This window comes from Lepisma saccharinum, chromosome 11 (assembly GCF_977018435.1).
Source record: "Lepisma saccharinum chromosome 11, izLepSacc3.1, whole genome shotgun sequence".
NCBI lineage: Eukaryota > Metazoa > Arthropoda > Insecta > Zygentoma > Lepismatidae > Lepisma > Lepisma saccharinum.
The window spans coordinates 41,403,637-41,430,298 of NC_139239.1; the positions used below are offsets into that span (position 1 = coordinate 41,403,637).

Here is a 26,662-nt window from a genome sequence, read left to right on the forward strand (position 1 = left end):
TTATTGAGTAAGACAACATTAATAAGGATCACTTAAATTTAAACACCCACAAGATTAACAATTAAAATAAGGATAACATTTCATTTTTACAAGATTCTAAGTAAAAGTAGATTAATATTGAGCATTCTTCAGCTGCCAACAAACATCTCACCACCACAGATTCCAACTTCGAGTCCTGACCTGGCTAGAGTGCTCTTTTGTGAGTGCATCTTAATTGATTTCAGCTAATCATCATTCATTCTCTTCCTTGCGATTAGTTCATTGTGATATAAAGTCCAAAAAATGGAATAAATACAAACATACCTTCCTCCTCCTCCTCATAATTTCCTTCATAAATATATATCTTTTTGTTTTGAGGGATACGTGTCTGATACTGACCCACATTACACAAGTAAATCCCAGGCCAGAAATGCATATTAATGAATATTTGGAGGGCCTCCCCAATGGCACAGTGGTAGCGTCATCACCTTGTGACCAAGGGGTCTCGGGCTCGACACCCGGTGGAGGCACATGTCATAGTGGTTCGGATCCTACTTTAAACTGTAAGTCCAGTTACGATTAGCCTTTCTGTGCATAAAGTGGACTTAAAACAACAATTCAATCAATCAATGACTATTTGGACCATCAGTATATTCAAACGTTTAGCATATGCATGTCATGCTAAGCACTCTTGATTGCAGGTAAATTACTTGAAATAATCTATGTCATATATTTATGTAGCTAAAAAACACTTAAGAAGACATAAAATTTTAATTTTAAATGCACAAATATGACTATATCACATTTCATTTTGCTTCATAGAAATGCAAGAAGGCAATAAAATACATAATGCAATAAAAGCATGGTCTCCCACTTGGACAGGAGAAACTAATTGCAAAACTGGCTTCACTTTTTGTGTGTGATCAGAATTACAGCAAACATTCCAGTCTAATATACAGTTCAATGATTACCACTATGTGATAGGCTCTCATTGATCTCTGTATGATCTGTTGAATACTACATGCAACTCTGCAAGAGATTTCTAAATTTGAAGTATATGATTGCACAAGGATAAAAGTAACAAGTGCTCCCCTGTGCTATGCACCTTGCCATGAAGGCATATAGGGGGTGTGGGGTTAGGGCCCCACATGTTCTTGATCATGGCCGAAGGTGGGGGTGATGTAATCAGCAAAACACTACTGGACACCTTTACCCCCAGAGTTTCCTCCAGGGACCCACTTTATATGATGCTGGGTGGGCGCCGGAGCCACTTGAACATGTGGAAAAAATCCAGGTTCTCTCCCACCGGGGATCGAACCCGGGTCTCTTGCATGGTAGTCAGATGCCCTAATGACTGAGTTACCGCAGCTTCGATTACTCAAGGATATGAAGAATAATATCTGTATATTAGAATTTCATGCAAAATACAGTGTTCATATATTGCATTACAGAATTTCAAGCAACAGTTTATTCAAATATTATTTAATTTTAAAAAATAGGATTTTTTTACCTCAAAGATTTAAAAATAATTATCTTTATTTTACAATAACATAAAATGTGATCACTTGCATACTAAACCTATAACTCAGGTATTAAAATTCAAATAAACAGCAATGATACATGAAGATCTTTATGTTAGAAGAAGCCAACTGTTATACTGAAACATAGAGTAGTAGTTTGGCCTATGAAAAAGTAAAGAAGGTCAGAATGCACAAAATGAATAACAAAGATAGCATATACTACAGTTAACAGTTGGGCTGAAAAGTTCATAGGCTAACATAGTAAAAAATATTTTTTGACAAAATTCGATTTTATTATTCAATATAGTTGCCTTCGAGGGCGATACAACGATTATAGCGGTCATACAATTTTTCGATGCCATTTTTATAGTACGATTTCTCTTTAGCCTCAAAATAGGCCTCCGTTTCAGCGATTACCTCTTCATCAGTGCTAAATTTCTTTCCAGCGAGCATTCTTTTAAGGTCTGCAAACAGGAAAAAGTCACTGGGGGCCAGATCTGGAGAATATGGTGGATGGGGAAGCAATTCGTAGTCTAATTCATATAATTTTGCCATCGTTTTCATTGATTTGTGACACGGTGCATTGTCTTGATGAAACAGCACTTTTTTCTTCTTCAAATGGGGCCGTTGTTTCGTGATTTCATCCTTTAAACGCTCCAACAACGCTATGTAATAATCGCTGTTGATGGTCTGGCCCTTTTTGAGGTAATCGATGAATATAATACCATGCGCATCCCAGAATACTGATGCCATAACCTTGTCAGCCGACTGTTGCGTCTTTCCACGCTTCGGATTCGGTTCATCACGTGCAGTCCACTCGGCTGACTGTCGATTGGACTCTGGAGTGTAGTTATGGAGCCATGTTTCATCCATTGTAATATATCGACGGAAAAATTCGTGTTTATTACGGTTGAATATCGCTAAACATTGCTCCGAATCATCAAAACGTTGTTGCTTTTGATCGATTATGAGCACGTGCGGCACCCATTTTGCACACAGCTTTCGCATGTTCAAATATTCATGCACAATATGTCCAACACGTTCCTTTGATATTTTTAAAGTCTCAGCTATCTCGATCAACTTCACTTTACGATCATTTAAAATTATTTTGTGGACTTTTTTGATGTTTTCGTCGGTAACAGCCTCTTTGGGGCATCCACTGCGTGCATCGTCTTCGATGCTCATTTCGCCTCATTTAAATTTAGCAAACCACTTCTCAACGGTTGATTTTCCTGGTGCAGAGTCCGAATAATGTTTATCAAGCCAAGCCTTGGCTTCAACAGTATTTTTTTTCGCCAAAAAGCAATGCTTTATTAACACACGAAATTCTTTTTTATCCATTTTTTCACAATAACAAAAGCTGCTTCACTCACAATGCCATATCTCACGAACTAATTATCCGGCAGCTGTGAAATTTATACACGTATCTTTTGAAGGTTAGTACTAAGTAAAAATCACATGGATTTAATTCTAGTAACGCCATCTATGAGTCAGCCTACGAACTTTTCAGCCCAACTGTTATTATGAACAGACGTTTTAATTTGTTTGATGGTAAAATATCGAAGAAAGAACGAAAGGCTATACAAGTATGAATGAATTGGATTTTGACACATGGTAAAATGAAGTGTCTAGAGTGAATACTTTGTAAATGGTTTTAGAAATAATGATTTAGTTTTAAATTTTCATGAGTCAGAGAAATGCTTATTTGAAATGGAGTTTTTAGTAATGTATTTTAATAGATGAAATAAAAAGAATATGTAATGGAAATGATCAAATCCTTTGATATAGATGGAACCAGAGTGAAATCTTGGGGCTTACAAACTGATTTAAATTTTTTTAAAAAAAAGAAATCGCTTATAATTGTGTTTGCTTTTGACGAATATCACATTTTACAAATACCATGTAGAACATTCATAAACTCATTTCAGGATTCTCAAGTGTGTTAGTGATATAATTAATCATTTAATGAGCCATATGATAGTAATGAAATCACCAAAAAAATATTGTTTACATGATGTCCCAGAGAGTGGAAATTGATTATTTGATTCACTATTTGAAAATTACTAAGCTGACATAAGACTTATCAAAATTAACAAATATCATATGGGAATCATTATTGAGTAAAAATTTAACTGCATGAGAGTTCGAGACAGCATAGTACTCGTTCAAAGACTGGTGCCTTATGTACACCATAAATGCACATATATTTTAAAGAGGAGCTGAATTCATTCATAATTGGGAACTGAGAGATGCGGTAGTATATAAATGCAAAGAATCTAGCATTCAATTTATCTGCGAAACTGTTTTTCTGTTTGTTCTTTTAATTTCATTCCAAAGACGATGGTGGCAGTGGGCACTGAAATTAATAGAACAAAGAGAAAAACAGTTTCATGGATAAAGTGAAGAGCTGAAGCTAGTTAGAAATTTAAAACATATTTTCTAGTCTTGTGCTACATTCACAAAAGGCATTCCCTTTTACCTGTGTCAACAAATAAACACAATAAATCCAACAAAGAAACTCAAGTTTGAGTTTTCAACTTTTATCAGATTCTCACAGGTAACATGAGAATTACAAAAATGCTATGTAGGCTACACTTTACACTATCATTGGATATATCTTCGAACTTAGTATATGCTCAAAATTCTCCATCTTCCTTCTTCTTTTAAATCCTGAGTTGTCTGTGAAAACTGGCATGAAAATATTTTCTGAACAATATAACCCATAACTTTCAGAACAGATTAAAATTTTGGTGTATAGTTTTTCTTGCAGATAAATTGCAAAGAGAATTTTACTGAAAAACAGATCTTGGACATATTCAAGGGTGAGTTAAATGAAAGCAAGCCAGCCTGTCCCATGACTGAATGGTCTTGTCACTGATCTTGTCACATGTATGTCGGATGCAGTTATATTAAGTCTGAAGTTGACACATAGTTGAGAATTGAAGTGATTTGAACAAGGACCTGCACCGTCATGGTGCATGATCTCCAGTGAAACAGCATGATGTGCTTGTTTTTACTGTTTGAAAATGTTTCACAACATGATAGTCAAGTTCAAGTGGGATAGTCTTGCACACCTTCCCTACAGCCTTGATCTTTCACATTGCAATTTTATATTTTTAGCCAGTTAATAGAGAAGCCAAAGGACTGTAGATATGAATCAGGTGCCAACATGCAAGAGGAGGTCACACAAATTCTGAATAAACCAAGAACTTGTAGGAGAGTGAAATCACCTCTATACTGGTGATAAGTTGACTTTTCAACATAGTAATAATATCTGGCTTAATCACAAGGCCCACATTCATTTAACTCACCCTCATAATGATACCTAGAACATTGCATACATAATATCCTTTTCTCTTGCCTTAAAAATAAAATAAAATAAAATTACTGAATACTGCTGCATTAAAAACTATTTCTACTAGATATATGTGAACATAATTGCATTATAATAATACATTCACAAGTAAAAAAGTAAATGAAAGCATTTCTTATTTGCAAGAATGGACATTGTAGAAATATAAGTAAGTAGTCAAGCAGTACAAACTGTAGACAATACCAAAGACCTAGGTGCTATATATGACACTAAGCTTACATTTAAACCACATATGAATATAACTGTTAAAAAAGCAAGATCTATTATGGAAAACTAGGTATGAAGATGGAAAGCATTTAGTAATTTGGAACTTTTCATCTTTCTATATAGCATTATGGTTAGGCTGTCATTAGTATGTCAAATATGGCATCCATTAAATTTTAAAAATATACGTTGCTAATTGAAAATATTCAATGAACATTTTGTAAATTTATATGTAATAATATGAAAATGTATTATATGCATTATGAATACAGTAACTTAATTAAGAAACTCAAATTATGTAACTTTTAATGTAGAAAAATAATGCAAGTTCAGTTATGAAATTAACTCTTCAATGGATAAATTGCTAATGAAAATGGAGGTAAATACTTTAGTGTATGGAATGAAATCTGACAATAATGTATGCTAAATTAAGAATTCCTATTATATTTTTACTTTTTATTCTTATTTTAATTTTTAACTTGTGTTTCAAATCTAAATTATTATAAACCTCTTTTATGTAGCTAACTGTCACTGTAAAATAGTTATATGCATGTATGTCAAATACACAATCTATTTTTTATATATATAAAAATGGATGTATGTGTGTTGCTGTGTGTGTGGGTGTGTATAATGTTTGTTCCATCATAACTCTCGAACGCCTGGAGCAATTTCAACCAAACTTGGTTCACGTATCACTTGCAATCTGGAAATAATACTAGGGGTGGGGTAGGAAGGGGTGACATGTAAAAATGATTGAAAATGACCAATATTAAATTCCGCACAAACAGACATCCATGACTCTATGCAATCCTGCACAATGATAGTGTTTCTTGGGCTGTCTAACATTCAGGATGATAACGCCTGATATTAGTGTGGAATTCATAGTTTTCAGAGCCGCTCCCAATGCTGTTCAACTCCAAGTTCATCACCTATCGGCATGGGGGGTGAGTGGGGGTGAAAAATAAAATGCCACAAATTGCCTAGATTAGTGTTGAATCCATAGTTTTCGGAGTCGCTAAGCTAATTGGTGCCATTCATGATTACGTTCAAAATTAGTTATATTTTACACTATAGTTAGAATTAATTATTTTCCTGTCTAGTGTTATATAAAGGTGTAAATTTGTTCACAACACTTAGATAATTGTTTATAAATTATTTACATCATGTTTATAACATCTTACATACATATGATTTTGGGAACTTAATGACGTTCGTGGTCTTTCATAGAAATATTACATTGTGAATGTCTAGGTGAAATTAATTTGGTTGATAGTATCTATCGCTTGGTTCCACATTGCTAAGTGATTTGATCTCCAGTGGGAATTACAAATTTTTACATTTGATCAATGAGTTTGTCCACAAGACCGTTTGTACACAACCGTAATGCCCTGCTTGATACAGAACAAAATTTTAGGGCTCATAGCTTTTGAGTGGCTATGTGAGATGAGATTCTACTTCGACCCTTGGCAGACAGACGTTTTTGCAGCAGTTGTGCATCCAAATGGCCAATTCCAAATTCAACTATGGGTTCGAGTACCTGGATGTTCAAGATCACCTCATGGAAACTCCACTTACGGACAGATGCTACCCGACTGTGACAAGCTCTCGAGGCACAGCTTGGAGGATCTCCATTTGGTATGTGCATCTCAAAGAGTTTTGACATTTGTGTAATGGATTAAATTTCATTAAGGGCAATAATATAAAAGTAATTTGAATCATTTTTATTTCATTTCTGAAGCGGTGAACAAACCATGTTGAACGATTGTGAAAATTGCAATGTTTTAGTGACTTCAGTGTTACATTGGATTATTGCTGAAGTGAATATTTAGAGCTAATTTCCAGTTAGTGATAATCAATTTGTAATGGAGCCACAGTGGACTAGTTGGTAGGACATCTAACTGTCATGCGGGAGACGTGGATTCAATTCTCAAGGAAGATGATCTAAGGTCAGAATTTTTCCAGCCTTGTTTCTGCATAAAGCAGCCTCAAATAATTTGGTACGTGGAGGATAAAGATGGCTGGAGCATGGTAAAGATCACATCACATCCAAGATCAATAATGTTTGGAGCCCTAGCTCCACATCCCTTTAATGTGTTAAAGGTATGGTGTTATGTGCACAGGGAACTTTACATTGCATATAATCATTGCGAGTGGATATTCTGATAATATAAATATAAAATATAGAATTTCCATTAATTCCACAACAGATTCAAAAGAAGCAAATCAAAACAAAGAAGCTGTGGTGGTCTAGTCGCTAGGGCATCAAACTGCCACGTGGGAGTTTGCCAATTTTTTGCCAATAATTTACTTATTTTTTCTATAAATAAGCTAGCTATAACTTATAATCTACAGCTAGTTATAGAAGTAAAGTAATTATTACATCTTGTGATTAGTCTTGTGACACACAAATACAAAAGTAATCCCTGTAATAGCAAAGATTTTATAGTTCTTAATTTTATAAAGTTATACTATTCCCGAGTTATTATTGTATTTTTGTCATTTAGTAAATTATTTTTATTGTATTGTATTGTTATTGTATTGTATCAGACCTTCTTGCACTGAGTAAGGAACTCTTACGCAGAAAGACAAACACCTGTTACTTTGATATTCAAAAGTCTTGTACTGTGTATACATAATCTAGAATATTATATATATCGATCTTATTTGCTTTAAAATTTAGATGATACTATTTTTAGGCAAATAATTTAAAATATGCAGTTCTTCTTGAAAATAAAACTATTGAATTTTCATATGTAATCACATGCAGTATATTAAATAATAAAGGAAGTACATTTGCCATTTTATATTGGATTAGTACAAGCTGGACTAGAAGCACCATTAGGTGGTAGAATTTTATTAGCAGGGTACCTTGAGTAAAATGCCCTCCTCCTCCTCCATACATGCACAAAAAGTTAGCCAAATTGGCATGTCTAGTACAGTTTTATGGGATACACTGGAGTATGCTAACCCCAGTTAAAAATACAGGTCCACTTACTGCTTTTATTGGAAAGTTGCAATTTATTAACAACCATCAACTCTGGGCAAGGCCAGGTACTTAGAGATCCTTTTGAAAGAGAATGCAGGAATTAGCTTCTCTTAATCTATAAACTGATTGACTGTTAAATTGATACTAACCAATCAATCAGCTTGCAAGAGAATTTTATCACTTCTCGAAGAAGGGTTCATTTAAACTGCAAATTAACCACATTGTATTTTGCCATGTCTTTTAAAGCTTAATTACCATGTATAAAATTATAGAATAGTTATCAACTTTCCAGTTTTAAGTGATTTTTGTAACCAATAAAAAATAATGATCTTGTGCTACCATATATGCAGGAAATGTACAAACTTGATACTTTTTTAGGATAATTTTTAATTGTCAATTAAGATCAGATTAATGAAGAGAAGAGGCATCTAAATTTTATGTGAGTTAGTTAAGAGTTAATACTATTAACAAGTCAGTCCTTATGGTGCATGTATTGTTATGGTCAGATGGTACATTGGGAAATTGCCCAGTGTCCTAATGAGTCAGTTCAGTCCCAATCAGTACACTCCTGGGTTCTCACTAACAATAAATTCTATAGTTTTATTCTCCATCACCATACTGGTAAAATTTTCGTATTGTCCATTTTGTTTTGTAAAATAATTATGGATTCATTTGAAGCATAACATTTATGCACTTATTTACACCAAAATCAATATTCTGTAAGAGAAATAAGAAAATATACAGAAAGGGAATAAAAATTAGAAAGATATTTACCAAGTGTGTTTGGATGAAGAGTGACCATGGGAGCAGGGCTACTAGGTTCAGCATTTGCTGAAGGCCTTCTCACTGGACTCGAACTTCGGACTTCATCCTGCTGCGACGGCGGTGGACCAGGGTTATTTGATTCTGGTAATACAAGAATCCTTGGCCGTTCCATCGATTGCCTCGGACTGGGCGTTGGAGTTCTCCCTGGTTCTTTGTTGTTGGAACCGGTTGCTGGAGATGATTGCTGGTTTTTGGAATCCTGAGCATTGGAGTCTGTGCCTCTTCCTACCGTTCGTTTCCGTTTTCGCGTTTTCTTTTTTGAGTAGGAGGAGAGAAGAATACCCTTTCTCGAATCTATCTTTTTCCGCTTATTCTTTTCTAATTGTTTAACGTCTTTGATGTTCGCAGGATCAAAGCTGAAGGTGGAATCATCCCGATGGTCCGTAAGATCCTTACGTTTCTCCTACAGATACACAAATAAGATTTATGAAAATAAGGAACCTGTGTGAAAAAGTAATTTTATCATGAGTTGGATGAATGAAGAGGTTATCAGCTAGGTTAGTTCCAGAAAATGATTAAAGTATTCTAGAGCTAACTAATCTCATCTTGAATCAATGATATCTAGGTAGGTTTCTTTGCTCTCGACAAACTCAAACTTTTAACCATTTCTGTAACTTAAACTGGCGAATAACCCATACCTGCAAAAGCTTCAAAAACTATTCCGTACAAAACTTCAAATTTAACCATTACACAAGGAATTAATGCTATTAAATATGGCTTTAGATCTTTATTTGAAAATTTAAATTAAAAATATATTACTGACACTTAAGATAAAGTATAACTTTATCCTCCCAACATTTAAGTGTCTCTTTGGTAACCTGGTAAATTCTTAGCTACATCCTTTAATGATGATGCAGATTATTTATAAACATACAACGTGCACTCACGTTATCCATACAGCTATATTTTGTCATGGATGGTGGCAGTAGTCAGCAAAATTAATACAAGTAAGAGTAACAGATTGGTTGATAATGCAATTTCATTTAAATGGGTAAAAACAGTGTGCGAATTGATGAGGGGTGGGGGATGCTGGGGATCCCCCCACACAAAAAAATATCCCCAGCAAAAGAAAATTATTTTTAATCCTGCCAAGGATGCTTTTATCCCCCTCAAACAAAATAGAATTAAAACCATATAGGCATGTAGTACATAATTGAAAAATCATTCTTGTCCATTTACGGTCCAGTCATCAAAGATTTCCCTGCTGAAAAGTATACAGCCTTGTGGACTAAGGAAGAACATCATTCTGCAACAGTTCAACCTTACCAAGCCGAGACCACTAAGTTTTCGTGGCATAGTACTGACATTTTACATGTATTAAAGTGTTCACAAGAAACTTGTAGGTGGGCAGGGACGTAGCTAGGTTGATAAATTTGGGGGGGCCCAAACGTAATATTTTTTTCTATCAAACTATTATAAATTAACAAACTATTTATACACCATATAAGGCTATGTGTGTGTGTGTGTGTGTGTGTGTGTGTGTGTGTGTGTGTGTGTGTATATATATATATATATAGTCTTGGAAAGGAGCAAGGGCCTCCTCGGTGGCGCATGATAGCATCGTCGCCTTGTAATCAAGGGGTTCCGGGTTCGATACCCGGGGAATGCTCATAGTGATTCGGATCCCACTTTACACTGTAGAACCAGTCTCGATTAGCCTTACTGTGTATAAAGTGAACTTAAAACATCAACTCAATCAATCAATAAATTGGAAAGGAACATCATTTTCTTCTGTAGCCCCCAACAGTCTACGAATATACTCTCGCGAAATCCACAGCCATTATTCGAGAAACTAAATGCAGAATGAACTCATTAGCTTAATGGCTGATACACCAAGAACAATGTTATTAGTCTTTAGATTTGAAAATTTACTGGAAGAAAATTGAGAAGTAGATAAAACCCTTTTCCGTGGATATTAGATATAAAGTGCTGGAACCAGGTTTACAAATATTGGCAACAGTGCAAATATGAAATGTGTGCGTAATGAGTTCAAGCTAGGCATTTCATGTATACAGTTCATACCGGAATCGAATCCGGTATCTCTTAGTTCAAGGCGACCGCGTTAAGCACTATTCTATAGGGCGGGCCCGAGTCTTCTAAATCATCTGATTGTTCACTTGGGAAATGATGACGATAAGAAATTATATGCACACGTCTAATTTCTTAAAATTAATCTTAACAATAAAGATTTGTGTGTGGAAAACTGAATATATGATGGCACTGGATAAAACAAAGTTCCCACACGCTCAAATAATTACGCTCTCGTCTTTGGTTCGGCAGGTTCAATTCCCGATGGAGGCACATAGTTGTTCGGATCTCACTTTAAACTGTAGGTCCAGTCCCGATTAGCCTTACTGTGAATAAAGTGGACTTAAAACACCAGTTCAATTAATCAATCAATCGAAAGGTTCAAGGTTCGGTCCCTGGTGGTCAGGCCGGTAGCCAGAATTTGATTTCGCAAGGGGCTTATCCCTTATTGGAAGCCGGCATCTAAAGACGAAATAGTTGGGGGAGGAGTAAATGCGCTGAAGATGAATTTCTTGGTATAATGCAACTTACCATATACAAGATGTTTAATCCTGTTAATGAAGTAAATTTAATTACTACTACACATTATTAAAATCATATATTTGTAGGATTTCGGGAAAGGACTGCAGCCCCCAAGCCCCTTCCCTGGATATGTGCCTGCTTGTATTAGTTCCAAAATTTCTGTGCTGTTCCAACATCGTGAGGACAATTTGGGAAGTACTTGAAAGCGATATGGAATCAAATTCTGCTCTCGAAACTATGGGACTCGATGTGATGACCACGTGCAACCGAATGAAAGAACTCTTCACAGGCATTGTCCCTCAATATTAATTTGACTGGCTAATTGTAAGTTTTTCTCGGCCTTCTCGATGACGCAGTGGTAGCGTCGCCGCTTTGTAATCAAGGGGTCCCGGTTTCGATACCCGATGGAGGCACATAGTGGTTCGGATACCCGATTCGCCTTACTGTGCATACAGTGGACTTAAAACACGAACTCGATAATTGGAAGATTTTAGAAGAACTAAATATGGCCTTTTATGCATCGTACAACTTTGCTTCTTTTCACCCTACTTTTACAGTTTATCTTCCTAAGAATTCCACTGACGTGAGTATAACACGCTACGAAACCAGAGGTCCAAAGTTCGGACATTGGATAGGTATGGTTGTATCATGTCTGTCCCATCGCCATTCCTTCGGTTCATCATTCATCCTCATCGTCGCATTTAACCCAAGAAGTAGAAAAGCGACTTAATATAGAAATATATAAATGATTGATTTGGTTTATTTTACTTCTCTTTTCTGACTTTTTGGTTATCGTGAAGATGAAGATGAAAATGAATGATGTGAAATTGATGAGAGGACCATCATAAAGAACACACACGGCCAGTCCGGGATTCGGACCAGGACCCCTGGCATCGTAATGTACCTTGTTAACCACTGCACAACAAATAGAAAGAGAAAATGCTTGATAAGTTATTTGCTTCTCCATAACTCATGATTATATTATAAGTATTATTCGCTGCATGATTAGGGATTAATTATATTTGCATGTCTAGTCAACCTAGCAACCTAAGCAGTAGCAACTTCCGCATTTGCAGGTGGAGGCTAAATAAAAAAAAATCACAGAAAGTCAGAAAAATATACAAATTTTGTAACATAATATTTATAGAGCATGCAGACGGCTGTAAAAACAAGCCTAGTTTCCTTCCTTAATTGAAACGTGGTTATTCTTCATTATACATGAGATCAACCACCCTGGGAGTTGAACCCAGGATCTTGTGTGGTAGTCAGACTCTCTTTTAAAATGCAAATATGTTGGATATTTGGTCGATCAGACGATCCTGATCCATTGTTTCCAGAGGAAGACAATCTGGCAGCTTCTCATTCGACATTTTACTCGCGATGTAGGAAAACGAGATCACAAACTCTTCGTGATGCTATCTTCTCGCGTTTACAGAAGTTTGCCACCGCTCCGACAACAAATCCTACTTCAAACTGGCAGATATCAACTGTCCACCAAATCAACAGATGAACCGACCGCTTCGATGTTTCTCCGAATTTTCAGAAAGTGGCCTTTCTCCTCCTTTGCAGGGCAGGTCATTGGCAGGAGGGTTGAGTGAATGTGAGAAGAACCGCTATGTCATTCATTCCCGCGCCGAAAAAGGGACAATCAATAGAATTCTGTTCTTGAAATTTGAAACGCATGGGGATATCTTTCCTGAACCATAAAATAATTAACCCAGAAAGTTCTAGCCACCCGTTGCTAAATCTTCCTGTTTGTGTCATTTTTTCGGCATCCATGGTGCCAGTGCAGGGTCAGATGAAGAGAAAGTGCGGGTTTTGGAGGGATCCTGGATCTGGTGTGCAGCAGGGAGGAAAAGTGCATTTTCAATAGGTCTCAGACTTCCCTGACCGGGCCGGACCACAAAACCATTAACTGCATCCCCTCTCAATACATCTGTTTGTGTTCAACAAGCAAGAAACAGGGAAATAGGAAAGAAATGCCTTGCTCTACTGAAAATTGAAGAAGTGTTTCAAACTACAAGCAAAATTTACTGAAGAATTAGTTTGCAATATTTGTCATCAAAGTAAAATTTCCAGCAAATACAGAACAGTTTCCTGGGGCCACGTGGACGTTTGCCGGGGCCAGTGCCCCCGCGTGCCCCCCCCCTAACGACGTCCCTGTAGGTGGGTTAGATGGATGTTAAGTTTGAACTGCATAATAGAAAATCTGTCAAGTTTTTGGTGTTATTAGTTTAATAGCTCTTTTTATGTACGAGTTCGAGTTTTCTTAGAATGTAAATATAGCAAGTGTTTCTAAATTACATGTAAATGTTATCATAAGATTTAATGGCCTAGGTTAGAATCAATGTTCTAAGGTATTTAGTACCGCAAGGCAATAGTTTAGTTTACTAACTGATAACATATATACAATTTTAAATATCCAAAAAACCTACCTCCCAAAATGAAATCCTAAATACGCCACTGAGTGGCCATCCACCCCAAAGCAAAAAAGCTTAATTCGCACAGTGAGTATAAATATTTCTCTCCCACTTACTGCTTTTCAAAACATGGATACATATTTTTAGTCATGGTACACACAGTGCTTGTGCCAGAGGGAGAATGACGATTGAACCCTGTTTGGCCAGTCCCCTTTAGATCACTCCCTCGCACAGCTAACTAGAAAAAATTGATAAGTAAATGTTCCTTTAGGTTGAATATGTAGTTTATGTATAGTATTTAGGGACTGACCACTAAGAAAATGTCATCTCCCCCACTCATTTTACAAAACCCATGAGTGTGACCAATGGGAGAACATTCTCACATATTTATTATACCACCTTTATTCCATTCTGGTCTCAGAAATCTCCAATAATGGCTAGGGATTCGACGTGCTGACACTATGTCACCTCATTACCAGTTGAAGAGCTCCACACCTCTAGGTATGATTGTGGAAGGGAGAGTGGTAGTTGGGAGATGGGCCTAGGCCGTTCAACGGCTGTTGAGCCACGGGTTATTTTTTTCTATCTTTACTCCATTATAACTCAAACACAACTTGTCAGTCCTCAAGACTTCCCAGATCAAGCAAGCAAATGACTGAAATACCATTTCTAAACTCTTCAATGTTCAAGATCTTCTAATCTACATTGTATATACATATAAATTTACAGTCTTTTGCAAAATTTAATTTGAATATATTGTACACTTCGTGTATTTTCCTTGGTTCTTGGCGAAAAATGGTTCGAAACTCTGGCACAATGTTGCTTCAACTGAGATTAACGTGCTTTACTGAGCTTTCTGTTAGCAATCTCCTGGAGTAGTTGGTTAGATAACAGCACTTTCCTTTTTTTACTGTTTTCGTCAAGATCGAAACAACGTAGGTTCAAATCCCACCCTTTCCTTATTATTTTTTCCTTTTTATTTGCCGAGTACGAAGTGTTCTAATAACGTAATATAATATTATATGATATTACTGTAAATATTTATGCGATGCATGCTCAATGGCGGCGATTGGGTTTCAAAACTGATGGGGCAAGGTTAGGGAAGGGGGGGGGGGGGCAAGGACAGTTTCTTTCCCTTGGTAGATAATGTTAAGCATAGTGCGGGGTCATCTGCCCCTCCACACTCCATAATCGTCGCCCCTGTGCATGCCTCAAGTGATGCTTCTACTAATGTTTTTAATCTTTCAGTGATTGGCAGGATTTTAGGAAATACTTTTCCTTTCATTCAGCTGTTATAAGTTAACACATATTCAGAACTTACATGTCAACTTTCTTCATCCGGAAATGCTGGACATAAAATCGCATAAATATCAACGGAAATATCCAAGAAACGTAGATAAGCATTCTCGTCCAAAGCCGTTTACTTCCCGAAAATGATTTTGCAAGGAAGTAGGTTTGAACCCATGACCTTCCATTCCATAAGCAAACGATACCCCTACACCACACGGTTCACGTTATTTTATGCACTCAGTTCGGATCCCGTTTTAAACTGTAGGTCCAGTACCGATTAGCCTTACTATACATAAAGTTGACTTAAAACACCAAATCAATCAATTCATCTCCTTTCAGAGTGGGCTTTTTTCTATGATACTGTAGTCGGCCGGCATCCGAAAATACAGTTCTGGTTCGCGTACACCAGAGTGTAATTGCATTTAATATTGTGACTAATTTTACTTTAAAACTACAGATTAAAGCGATAATAGTGTCCAGAAAAAGAACCTCAAAGTAGATCGTCACACAAAGTATTTTAATCTATTGCCAAACATTTCAGTTAAGAATAATATTATGTTTTTCCATTGACCGTATTTTCGATTCATGGTGAATTTGCTAAAAGGACCACGTCAAGAAATCTAATTGTGTAGGTTTTACTAGTAAATGCATTTAAAATGCACGAAACAACAGGAGAGGAGAAAAATAAATCTCAAAAATAAGTAAAAATGCAACAAAAATTTTAAAAATACTGACAAATAAACTAAAAGCCAAAAAAGGCCGAAAAATGAAAAAAAAAAAAATGTAAAATAGAAAGTGTTTTCCGGCTCTAACTGAAGGGAAACGGACATGATATCAGGTTTAGCATTGTTTTTAAGGGTCAGAAAAAAAAGTTGATTTTTCATCAACTTAAACTAAACCCACAGCGCTACAGCCCTTGAAGGGCCTTGGCTTACCTACCGACTGCTCGTCTCCCTCCCACACTGTTCCTCCGTCACCTGTTGTAGCGTGGAGGTCTTAGACCAGTATTGGGGTGATGGGTGATCAGCCCGACGAACCCCCAGCCGTTATTGTAGGTCTTCTTGACCGGGTTACGCTCACTCACTCGGAGCTTCCCAATTCCCTCACGTTGGTGGGTTGCCACCGGCCCTATACGTAGGCCGAATAAATTCCGACCAGAGCCGGATTCGTTTTCATCAACTTCCGGATCCTAATTAGTAATTATGATCATTGAAAAAGTTGGAGGTAGCTTACTTAAAATGTTCTTGCTGAGGGATCGTATCGTTCCATACCTCCACTTTATAATACAGAAAAAAAATCAAGTTCATATTTTGAAAATGACTTGGAGTTTTCCACCACGAAAATATGTTTTTCATAGTTTGAAGTTCGTTAGTATTATCTTTCAAGGTTTCCATTGTTTTAATTTCACACATATTTTAAATTTCATACGTTGAAAATCCCTTTCCTCTCTCATTTCATACAGTCTTTGAAAAAAGCTGAAGTTTCTTGTCAAACGGGGTCTGGTTCAAATGACTCCTTTTCGCTCTCCTGTTCCTACTTTACACAATCAACAAAATACTTCGTAACTAAACGATTGCTTGTTCAAAACACGGAATGTTTACACAATTTACAAAATATGACAAAATGCCGATAGACATGTTCATCATTTTTCCCTTACAACGTTTCTCGATTTTATCTGAATTAGTTTCCTCATGAAAATTGCATGAGGAAATGATAGATATGACATTATGTGTGAATTGGTTTCTTCAAACAGGTAGAAAATTTTAACATGACCTATCTGGAGAAGAGGTAGCGTGCTTGATTTTCATGAGGGAGGTCGTAGGTTCGATTCTCCACCTAGGCAGGATTTTTTAAGGAGTTTATCGTTGGATGTAAAGTTTATCCACCGTGCTAAGAAGTTAACATTGGTCTCTGTATTTCACGAGAGGAAAGGAAATAGTTGGAGGAAGTTATTTCGATGTTAGGAGGAAGTCACATGCCACGTGGAATGCGCAGAATCAAGTTACATAGAGCTAAATCCGTAATGGTGGTTTCGAATATTGCAAAGTTAGTACGAAAAGTTTGTTATATCTGATACTCGTACTTTCTGTTCAAAAACGACAAACATTTTTGATACAAAGCAGTTAGGAATTAACGATCATTATGAGGTTTTGAATTTTTTTTTGTTTGTCACTCACTATATAAATACTTATTAGCAAGGGCGCCGACTTTCCAAAATTTCTGTGGGTGCATATCAATGGCGGTTAGATTTGTAATTATCAAGTATTATATACTTTAAACAACTTACATGCACAATGATTGCAAGAGGCAATGATATTATCAACACGTTGCTAAAAGAAAATACCGCATTCATACAAATTAAAATGAAAAATTCTTCATAAATGCAAATAATTTTAATTGTATTGCAGAGAGAACTATGCAAGGATTTTGTTGTGAACAGAAACTACAAAATGACTAACTTTATGTACCAAATAATAATAATAATAATCATGACATGTTAACTTTCAATATAAAACACGTTCCTTCTTACGTCATTTGCACTTCTGAATTTGTTTGCAATTTTGGTAATGTCAATATTTTTAGTCATTTCCTTATGAACATGCAAAATTGCCAAATCATGCAATATTTTTTGGGTCATTGTTGACCGCAAAATCGTTTTCAATCGTCTAAGTGCTGAAAATGACCGCTCAGAGGTACAAGAAGTAACAGGTATAGTTAAAATCACCCGTACAAACTTCACAAATTCTGTGAGCATTTCACGCATGGGAGCACTGTTTTCTCTACTTAAAATATTTGTAATGTCTGACAAGTTGGCCACTTTTTCTTTGTTCGTTCTGCACACATCTAGAAACATGTCCCTGTGCAATGTTAGCTTGTCTTTATCAAAGTCTGTCCCATCTCAATGTTTTAATTGCTTATTATTTTTTGATAATGGCAAGTGAGAAATATTTATTTTATTTTGTTTTTATCAAACTAAAAATCTTGTGGGTGCGGCGCACCCACAATATTATTTATGTGGGTGCTCGAGCCCCGGAGCACCCACGTAGTCGGCGCGCATGCTTATTAGTAGTTTCTTATCGAATCGGCCTTCGTCGCAAGCAATAACAATTTACTTATGTTAATTAGTGATTTACTATTCCTTTTAGACGCATGGTAAGATGGTGGTGAGGGGATTGACAACAGTCATTACGAAGGAATGGACATAAAATTACCAATTTTAGCAATTTGAACTCATTAAACGCTCCCCTTCGTTACAGTAATGCACTACATCACTATTCAACATAACTGTATATCTTTTTTTAGTATATCGAAATCAAATAATCAATATTTTAGGTGTCAGTGAAGAACAAACAATACATAACTTAAATAACATTACATTTTGCATCCTGAATACATATATGTGATTTGTGAATTAATCATAATGTGTGTGTTAACACAACATATGAACAATAACTAAAAAGAAAAGTTTTAACTTTAAATCCTGGAAATCTCCAACTTCTAAGGGAAAATATGCGCAGAAGGGACGTCCCTCAAGTGTGCATCGGATTCATTTTTTAAATATTCTGTTCAGCAAACAAAAAAAACTAAAAAAAAGAAAGAGGAGAGGGTGGGATTTGAACCCGCGACCTTTCACGCTTGACGAAAAATAAGGATAGCAGCACCTAACCAACTACTCTACTTTAACTGAATGATGTTCCACCCTTAAAAACATGTTGACGTTTATGAAGACTCCCACCTTCCTGTGTTTCAAGCACATTTTCTCGACAAGTCGTGTAAAATATATGTTTTTGAGAACTGTTCGATATTATGCAAGGTATTGTAAATAAAATGTCGCATAAACTACTCACAAATTTGCTTCTTTCTGGACAAACTTGATGACAATTTCCTCCAGGTGGAGAAAAACTCTATTCAGTGTTTCAAACCCCCAAAATTTCAAGTCGAGCAAGCAGAATCGTAAATATCCCTCAAGGTTCTTTTTTCCAATTTATTATTTCTGTTTGATTGTGTATTATAATAATGGTTTATAGTTTCTAAGTTCAAGGAAAGTGTTAAATTGAAAACCTCTCACCGCAGCGTTTTTCGTCTAGTGGAAGGACCTACTCAAAGTTGGCTACTCTCACCTGGAGCCGAAGTGCAATGTTGCTAAGTTTACGATTTCGGGACTTAGAATTCTTTCAGGGTGGTCAAATAAGATGTTGCGAAGTGTACATTGGTTCTTGCCATTGTGACTTAGAAGGATAATTATATGGCTTTAACTTAATTGAAACAAAGGTTTATAAAGAGATATAAATAATTAATTCCTAGGTCAACTTAAATATTATAGTATAAATATTAGTTTTTATGAAGTATTCATCCAAAAAATTTAGCAACATTTATACTCTAGAAGCATAAAAAAATTATGAAATGTTTTTTTATAAAACAAATGGTTTCTACAATTTAAATTTAATGTTATGCATAAAACTGCATGTGGGAATAAATACTTTTAATTATATCACTCACCTCTTGCGTTATTTCTGCTTCCTCTTCGTAACTTAAAGCTACCACAGCCAACATTAGATTAATTAAATAAAATGATCCAAAAAATACAACTACTGTAAAAAATGATACACTAATTGGCCCACATGTTGCAAGTACCTGCAAAAAAGAAACCGACTATTACTATTGAATATATTGAAAATATGAATATTGAGTGTGTTACCTGTAGAATCTATCCATTTCAATGGCACATTTTCACCTGCAATATTTATTGAAGTACCATATTTGTTTTGATTTTTTTATCAGAAATGCATATTATTAATGCTGATCAAATACTATCAATGTTATCATTATTGCTGAAGGCCTTGATAATTGACACATAGAGAACTATTTTATTTTTGCTAATATTAATAACATTGTTTATGCACTTCTTTGTAGCTGATCAGTGGTGGTTGATTAGTGTTGAATTGTTTGAACTTTGCAATAATAGTACAGTAGTTAAAAGTCCAAACAATTCAATGCAACCACAGGACGAATATTAAATTTCTGATGATTTCCTTCCTCGCATGCTAAATTATAAGTATCTTCTTAACATATTTTAATGCTTGTAATTTCATTTAACTGTAGATTAATATACACATGAAACATGCATTATGTATTTGCATACCTGTTTATTTGATTCAATTAATTTCATTGACAAGTGTGTGTTCACAAGTTCCAATGTGGATGGGGACAGTGGTCACCAAAATTAATTGAATAAAATAAACAGATATGCAGTTATGTAAGCAGTATCGTGTGTATATTAAATTCATACTGCATCTAAAGTCCCATAACATAAATATATTGTAAATGTTATTGTAGTATTGTCCAACTCATGAGGTTAATTGTAATGATGAAAATGAGTGAAGAGCACCCAAACCTTACATTCAAAGAATTTCATGCCCAGCTGATAGATTACAAAAAGGAGTATGGTTACTTGTAGCATGAAAATGTGCCACATATTCAACTAGTACATGAACATCACTTTATTATTAGACTCTGGCCTCCTTGATCACCAGACCTATATGCTGCCGAATTTTATCTGTGGTGGAATTTAAAAGTGAAAGTTCATGAAAACAATCCACATAGTTGGATTATTATTAAGAAATGAAGGATTTTTAAGCCAATGAAAGGGCATTATTTCTTATGTAATTGGATGTGTCAGTGACAGAGTGGAGGTCTTTGACACTTTTGTAACAACTGAATGTAGCCTAACACTGTAGGATAGGATATTTTCTTAAGACTGTAATGTTCATTCTAATGCTGGGTGAACAGTGTTTCAAATGCTATCGCATGTTTTTAAATACATGTGTCAATTTGCAACAATTGGTGAAGTCACAGGTTTAGTTTAAGACAACATGTGAATTTTGTTTAGATTCGGCTTTCCTTTACTGGAATAATAGTTCCAATAAGAGTTCCAATTCAGCATCAATACATAGTTTGTAAGTAGCGTTGTCGCCTTGTAATCAAGAGGTCCCGGGTTTGGATCCCACTTTACACTGTAGGTCCAGTCCTGATTAGCCTTACTGTGCATCAAGTGGACTTAAAACACCAAATCAAACACCAATCAAACATAGTTTGTAAAATAGTAAGATAACAATTTTTCTTTCTTTGATTGAACTTTTATCAAGACTTAAGTCCCTTTCTCCCTTTAATCAATGAGTGCACACCTATGGCATTAAATGCTTGTGTCTATTTCTAAATCCAATTATACACTGTAGCTTTCCATGGAAGAAACTTAATAGTTAAGCATTTAAAATAGTAAAGGGTTATAAATTTACAACTTTTTCTGAATTTAGATGAAGGGTGAAGTACTTATCTGATCAAAATATATACTTAAACAGACCAAAGATAGATAATTATTTCCACATCATAAAGGTATAAATACTAAATTAAAAGTAGGGAATTAAATTTCCACATTCAAAATATCATCTTCAGAACTCATGAAAATTAGTGGAGAGGTGGTGGAAGCAATTTGCATTAGATTTCTTTTTCACACAATATCAATTTGTAGACATTAATTTATTCCAACATACCATATTGTACACATTCTCCCAGTAATCAAGTGTAATGAGCTGGAACGTAGTCAGCATTGACCAGAAGAAGGTGTCAAAATTTGTGTACCCATGATTTGGATTTTCACCAACTCTAATGCATGTAGCATTCTTCGGACAATGCCTGCAAAAAGAAGAGTATTTTTTTCAATTATGAAATAATGAAAGGAAGAATACTCAATAAAAAAAATATGTGCGAATGCAGGTTTTTAGTGGGAAAGTGAATGTAATATAATACTAATTGTATGTTGTCAGGAAATTCATATCTCAATATTATATTGCAGTTGTATAGTTGGGACATCTCTGGGTTGTAACCAATTAAGTCAAGAGGAAATATTACAACTCAGAAGTAGGACCTCCTTGAGGGTTCAGTGGTAACATTATCATCTTGTAATCAAAGGGTCCTGGGTTCAATACCCGGTAGACACACACAGTGGTTTGGATTCCACTTTAACTGTAGGTCCAGTTTCGATTAGCCTATCTGTGAATAAAGCAAACTTAAAACAAACTCAATAACAACCTACAAGTGTTAATGATTGTATCTCAAAAAGTGTTGGATTAATGACCTGTTCTTGTGAAGGGCAGATGGCTAGATGACTCATTAGCCATGACCCATTATGAACATAGGTTTCATCCATTTATAGAATATATTTTTAATGTTAGTTTTAGACATCAGAGAGAGGTTTACTATATTTTAGACACAACATTCAATTAACCTGTACACTAATTGACAATTTATTGAGGTTTTGGGGGAGGGGGGCAGGTTCCTTACCATCTTCTGTAGAGCTCTAGGAATTTTTCTTTTTACAAATCATCATCATCATCATCTTGGAAAACCGTTAGTACCAACCCACTCAGTAGTCACCATATTTAAGTTGTGATTTGAGTTAACCCCCTCCAAAAAAAAAAAAAAAAGGTTCCTCAGTTATCCCATTTTTACGTTACAACCAAAGTCTGGAAACTGTATGAAACCAATTATTACACAACACACCACATCAGGTCTTTTAATTAACTAATCAAATAATTAGTAATAAGTCTGGATTTCCTTCAAGATATAACATTTCCCCACACAGAGAAAGAAAAGTTGCCCAAGTAATTTCCATTATTTTGAAAGTACAAGATTCTCAGAGGAAAAGCAATTGCTCCGCTTGCCCCCCTCTTAAACTGTCCATGCCCTCAGACAGTTATATCAAATGGGAAATGTTTTAGAAAATAAATAATTTGTAAGTCAACAAGTGATGATAACCATAATAAGAGAGTCCAGAACATTTTGGGGTAAGAGGGGGAGGGCTTATGCTAATTCCCTAGTCACTAAAAACACCACTGTATGTAAAGCTTGGAATTGTAGCTTTCCTGACGACGTGATTCGTACAAGTGTTCTCGGGTTACCAGCCAGGCTAAGTCTATGTTGATTTCCAACGTTTTGAGCGCATACATTGCTCTCATCTTCATGGAATATAGAAATGTAGACCAGTGCAGGGTTAAATATATGATCAATAAGTTCCAATTTGTCTTTAACCGGAACTCTTGTGAACAAGGAACAATGCCGAAGCTGACGAGGATGTCGTTTTTGGAAGCCTTGAGTTTCTTCAGTTCTTGGATGAATTCAGTTGAATTCTTAACACGATGTCCACATTGTCCGACTAGCGGTTGAAGCAGGGATGTGAGGTATTAGGCAAGGTGGTAGGTAGAACTGGCTATAGCACTTACAATGGGTCTCAAGAGGACCCCTGCTTAGTGTATTTTTGGTAGGCCATATAATCTGGGAGGCTGGCTGCCATTGGCTTTCAGGTTTTTGCTGACGTCTTCAGTTAAGCCGGATTTCTTTCATTGGAAATTATGGGGAGCCACTTTCCACCAGCTGTACTAGACCTCTTTCGCCACATGCTCACTTCGACATATTTCCTTTACAACGGGAAATATTATGAACAAACCGACGGAGTGGCCATGGGTTCACAACTTTCACCGGCCATAGCAAATTTCTTGTTTCCTTGAATTCCTGAACAACCGCCATCCAAACATCAAGTTTACTATGGAGATAGAAGATGATGGTTGTCTCCCTTTCCTGGACATCCTAATCCGCCACAAACCAGATGGAACACTCAGGCATGGTGTATACACAAAGCCCATGCACACCTTAATGCCCATAGTTTCCACCACAAGGCTCAACATCTTGCAGTTCTCAAAACACTAGCCGACAGAGCAGTAACCATTTCGGACGAAGATAACCTACATTCAGAAATCAACCATCTTAGAACCACGCTACAACAGAATGGATACAATATCAGGGACATCAACAGGTCAATCAACAAGGCAGTGACATCTCAGCGGAAACCAACCCTGGACAACAGTGTGGTCCTTAGAAGGACAGATTCTTCACCACCCAGACCAGCCGAACATGGAGATGTGGTCCCTTCACCACACAGCCCCCCCCCCCCCTTGCTAGCAGCAATACAGGAGAACGTCCCACTACAACAGCTTTACCTTTTACTGGGCACACCTCTGGGAAATTAAGTAGTATTCTCGCAAGACACTGAGTAAAGACCATCCACAGACCACCACTCAAGACCAAGGCTCTTCTCCTCTCAGTCAAGGATAACTGGAGCTATGGATTCCAGGAGTATACTGTATTCCTTGCGAGTGTAGGACACCATACATAGGCCAAACAGAATGCACCATTGAACAATGATGTAACGAACATCAGCGCAACATCAGATTATTCCAACCTGAAAAGTCAGGACTTGCAGAACACAGCATCACAGAGGGGGACAGGGTTTTATTTGTTAACATCAAAATAATAGCCAAATGTGTCAGTTACTGGGACCGACGAGTAAAAGAAGCCATAGCCATATCATGGGAAAGTACCAATCTCAACAGGGACGTGGGACTCCAGCTCAGTCATACCTGTAATTTGCTCCTCCGTAAAAACAAAGCTGCAGCCAATAAGAACAACAGGATCCAGAACGAGCCAATAAGAAGACATAATCCAAATTTCGCACCATAATTGTCATATATTTAACCCTACACTTGTCTCCATTTCTATATTCCCTGAAGATGAGAGCAATGTATGCACACGAAACATTGGAAGCCAACATAGACTTAACCTGGCTGGCAACCTGAGAACACTTGTTTGTATGTAAAGCTTATCATCTAGAAATGAAATCTTGCTTGATCACAAAATAAGCTGATAATTCTGGTAGTTACTACTCTGTTAGTTATTTTGTGGGGAAAGGGATTTCTGTTACAAGACCTTAAGTACAATATGTATAACTTTCATCAAGAACTAACACAAAAGAATTTACAAGTCTTGCTGCAAATTTCTACTGTTTTCAGTAGACAGAATCTACTGTTATCAGCTGTACTCTACTGTGTGCTTCGGAAATCTACTGAAACTCAATACAAGTAAAATATTCTCTTCAGTATTACATGTAATGTTGTATACAGTGCATGTAACTCAACATCTGGGCTGTAAATATAACTTTTCATTCCTCCTGATTTACAATTTGTTTTTATATCTATTTGAAAATCTAAACACAGTAGATGTTTCAAAACACCTATAACAGTAGACAAAATTTTCAGCAGGGTATACAGATATCAAATACAAATTATTAATATTAATAAAATATATACATAAAAGTTGTCAATAAACTTATACACAATAAATATAATATCACACTGATTGTATAACCTGAATTATACACTCACTCCATGAGCATATACACAAGTTACTCTGATTGGTGCTGTCCTAAACAAAACAATTGTACATCAGAAATCTACAAATTTTAAAAGTGAAAGTTTATGAAAATAATCCAAATAAGGAATCACTCTTAAAAGAATGAAGCATTTTCAAGCCAATGAAAGGGCATTATTTCTTATGGCAAGATCAGATTTTAAGAAATAACAAAGTAAAAGTATTAAGTGTAAAGGCTAAATCTTACCTAGCACCCGTAGCATTACCACATAACAAGGGCTGCTCTTCTACAGTATGAAGCCAGTTTGTTTCATTATTCATCCACCTGAAACAGAACAAACTGGCATCAGTTTTTGCAAACAAATAATTCACGAAGAATAATGTATTATTTCTAGGAATCATTGTTAATATCTGGTGCGAGACATATGCCACACAATGTGTACTAAAAAGCCTTCTCTCTTGTTCAAGGTACAAGGTACATATACAGGGGTTGGACAAAATTATGAACACATAATAAAAGCTGGAGTTTATCATGTAATACCATGTAGGACCACTCTGGTCATCCAAGACAGCCTAAATTTGTCTTTGAATGGACAAATGTATGCAAGTCGTGGTTTATGGGTAATGGAATTCAATATGCTTCTTCATGCAAAACTTGTTCCAGGTCCTTCAGGGAAGCTGGAGGCAGATAACGTGTCTGAACCCTGTTCGCCAAAACCAACCACAGGGGCTGTATGATATTAAGGTCAAGTGAGTGTGCTGGCCAGGAAGGCACAACACATTGTCTTCATGCTCTTCAAACCATGGTTCAACTCCAGCATGTAGTGGCAGATTAATGACTAAATTATTGAGATGGGTATTTATTTAGCTGTTCCTACCATTCACTAAAGTTATATTGCCATGTTTAGACCTGATGGTAATCAGTTAGTTCAAACATCATGGAAGGCAATCGACCCTCTCTACCTACATTAATTCTCTCTTCTGATGAATTCTATAAAATATATTCTCATTACATGAGTAACTAGCTGATTTTTCAACAGCTGCAAAATAATAATAATTGGGCACAAATTGATCTCAAAACTAGTGGAGAAGTATTTATCTTTTTTTAAATTGAGCTGAGTTTGAGTTTTTGTTTTAATTCCACTTTATGCACAGATAGGCTAATTGGGACTGGACATACAGTTTAAAGTGGGATATGAATCGCTGTGCAATGTGCCTCCACCAGGGTTCAAACCAGAGTAAATTTAGCTGAAAT

The 26,662-nt window shown here is 36.1% G+C and overlaps 1 protein-coding gene across 1 annotated transcript in view; it reads right to left on the reverse strand.

Moving 5' to 3' along the window:
• Positions 1-26,662, reverse strand: part of NaCP60E (Na channel protein 60E) — a 606,984-nt gene that overhangs the window by 104,181 nt on the left and 476,141 nt on the right. The window contains exons 5-8 of the mRNA XM_083130953.1: positions 25,655-25,732; positions 21,699-21,840; positions 19,648-19,782; positions 8,837-9,290 (exon numbers count right to left, since the gene is read on the reverse strand). Coding sequence (XP_082987079.1) covers positions 8,837-9,290; positions 19,648-19,782; positions 21,699-21,840; positions 25,655-25,732 — 809 coding nt within the window. The remainder of the gene's footprint in view (positions 1-8,836; positions 9,291-19,647; positions 19,783-21,698; positions 21,841-25,654; positions 25,733-26,662) is intronic.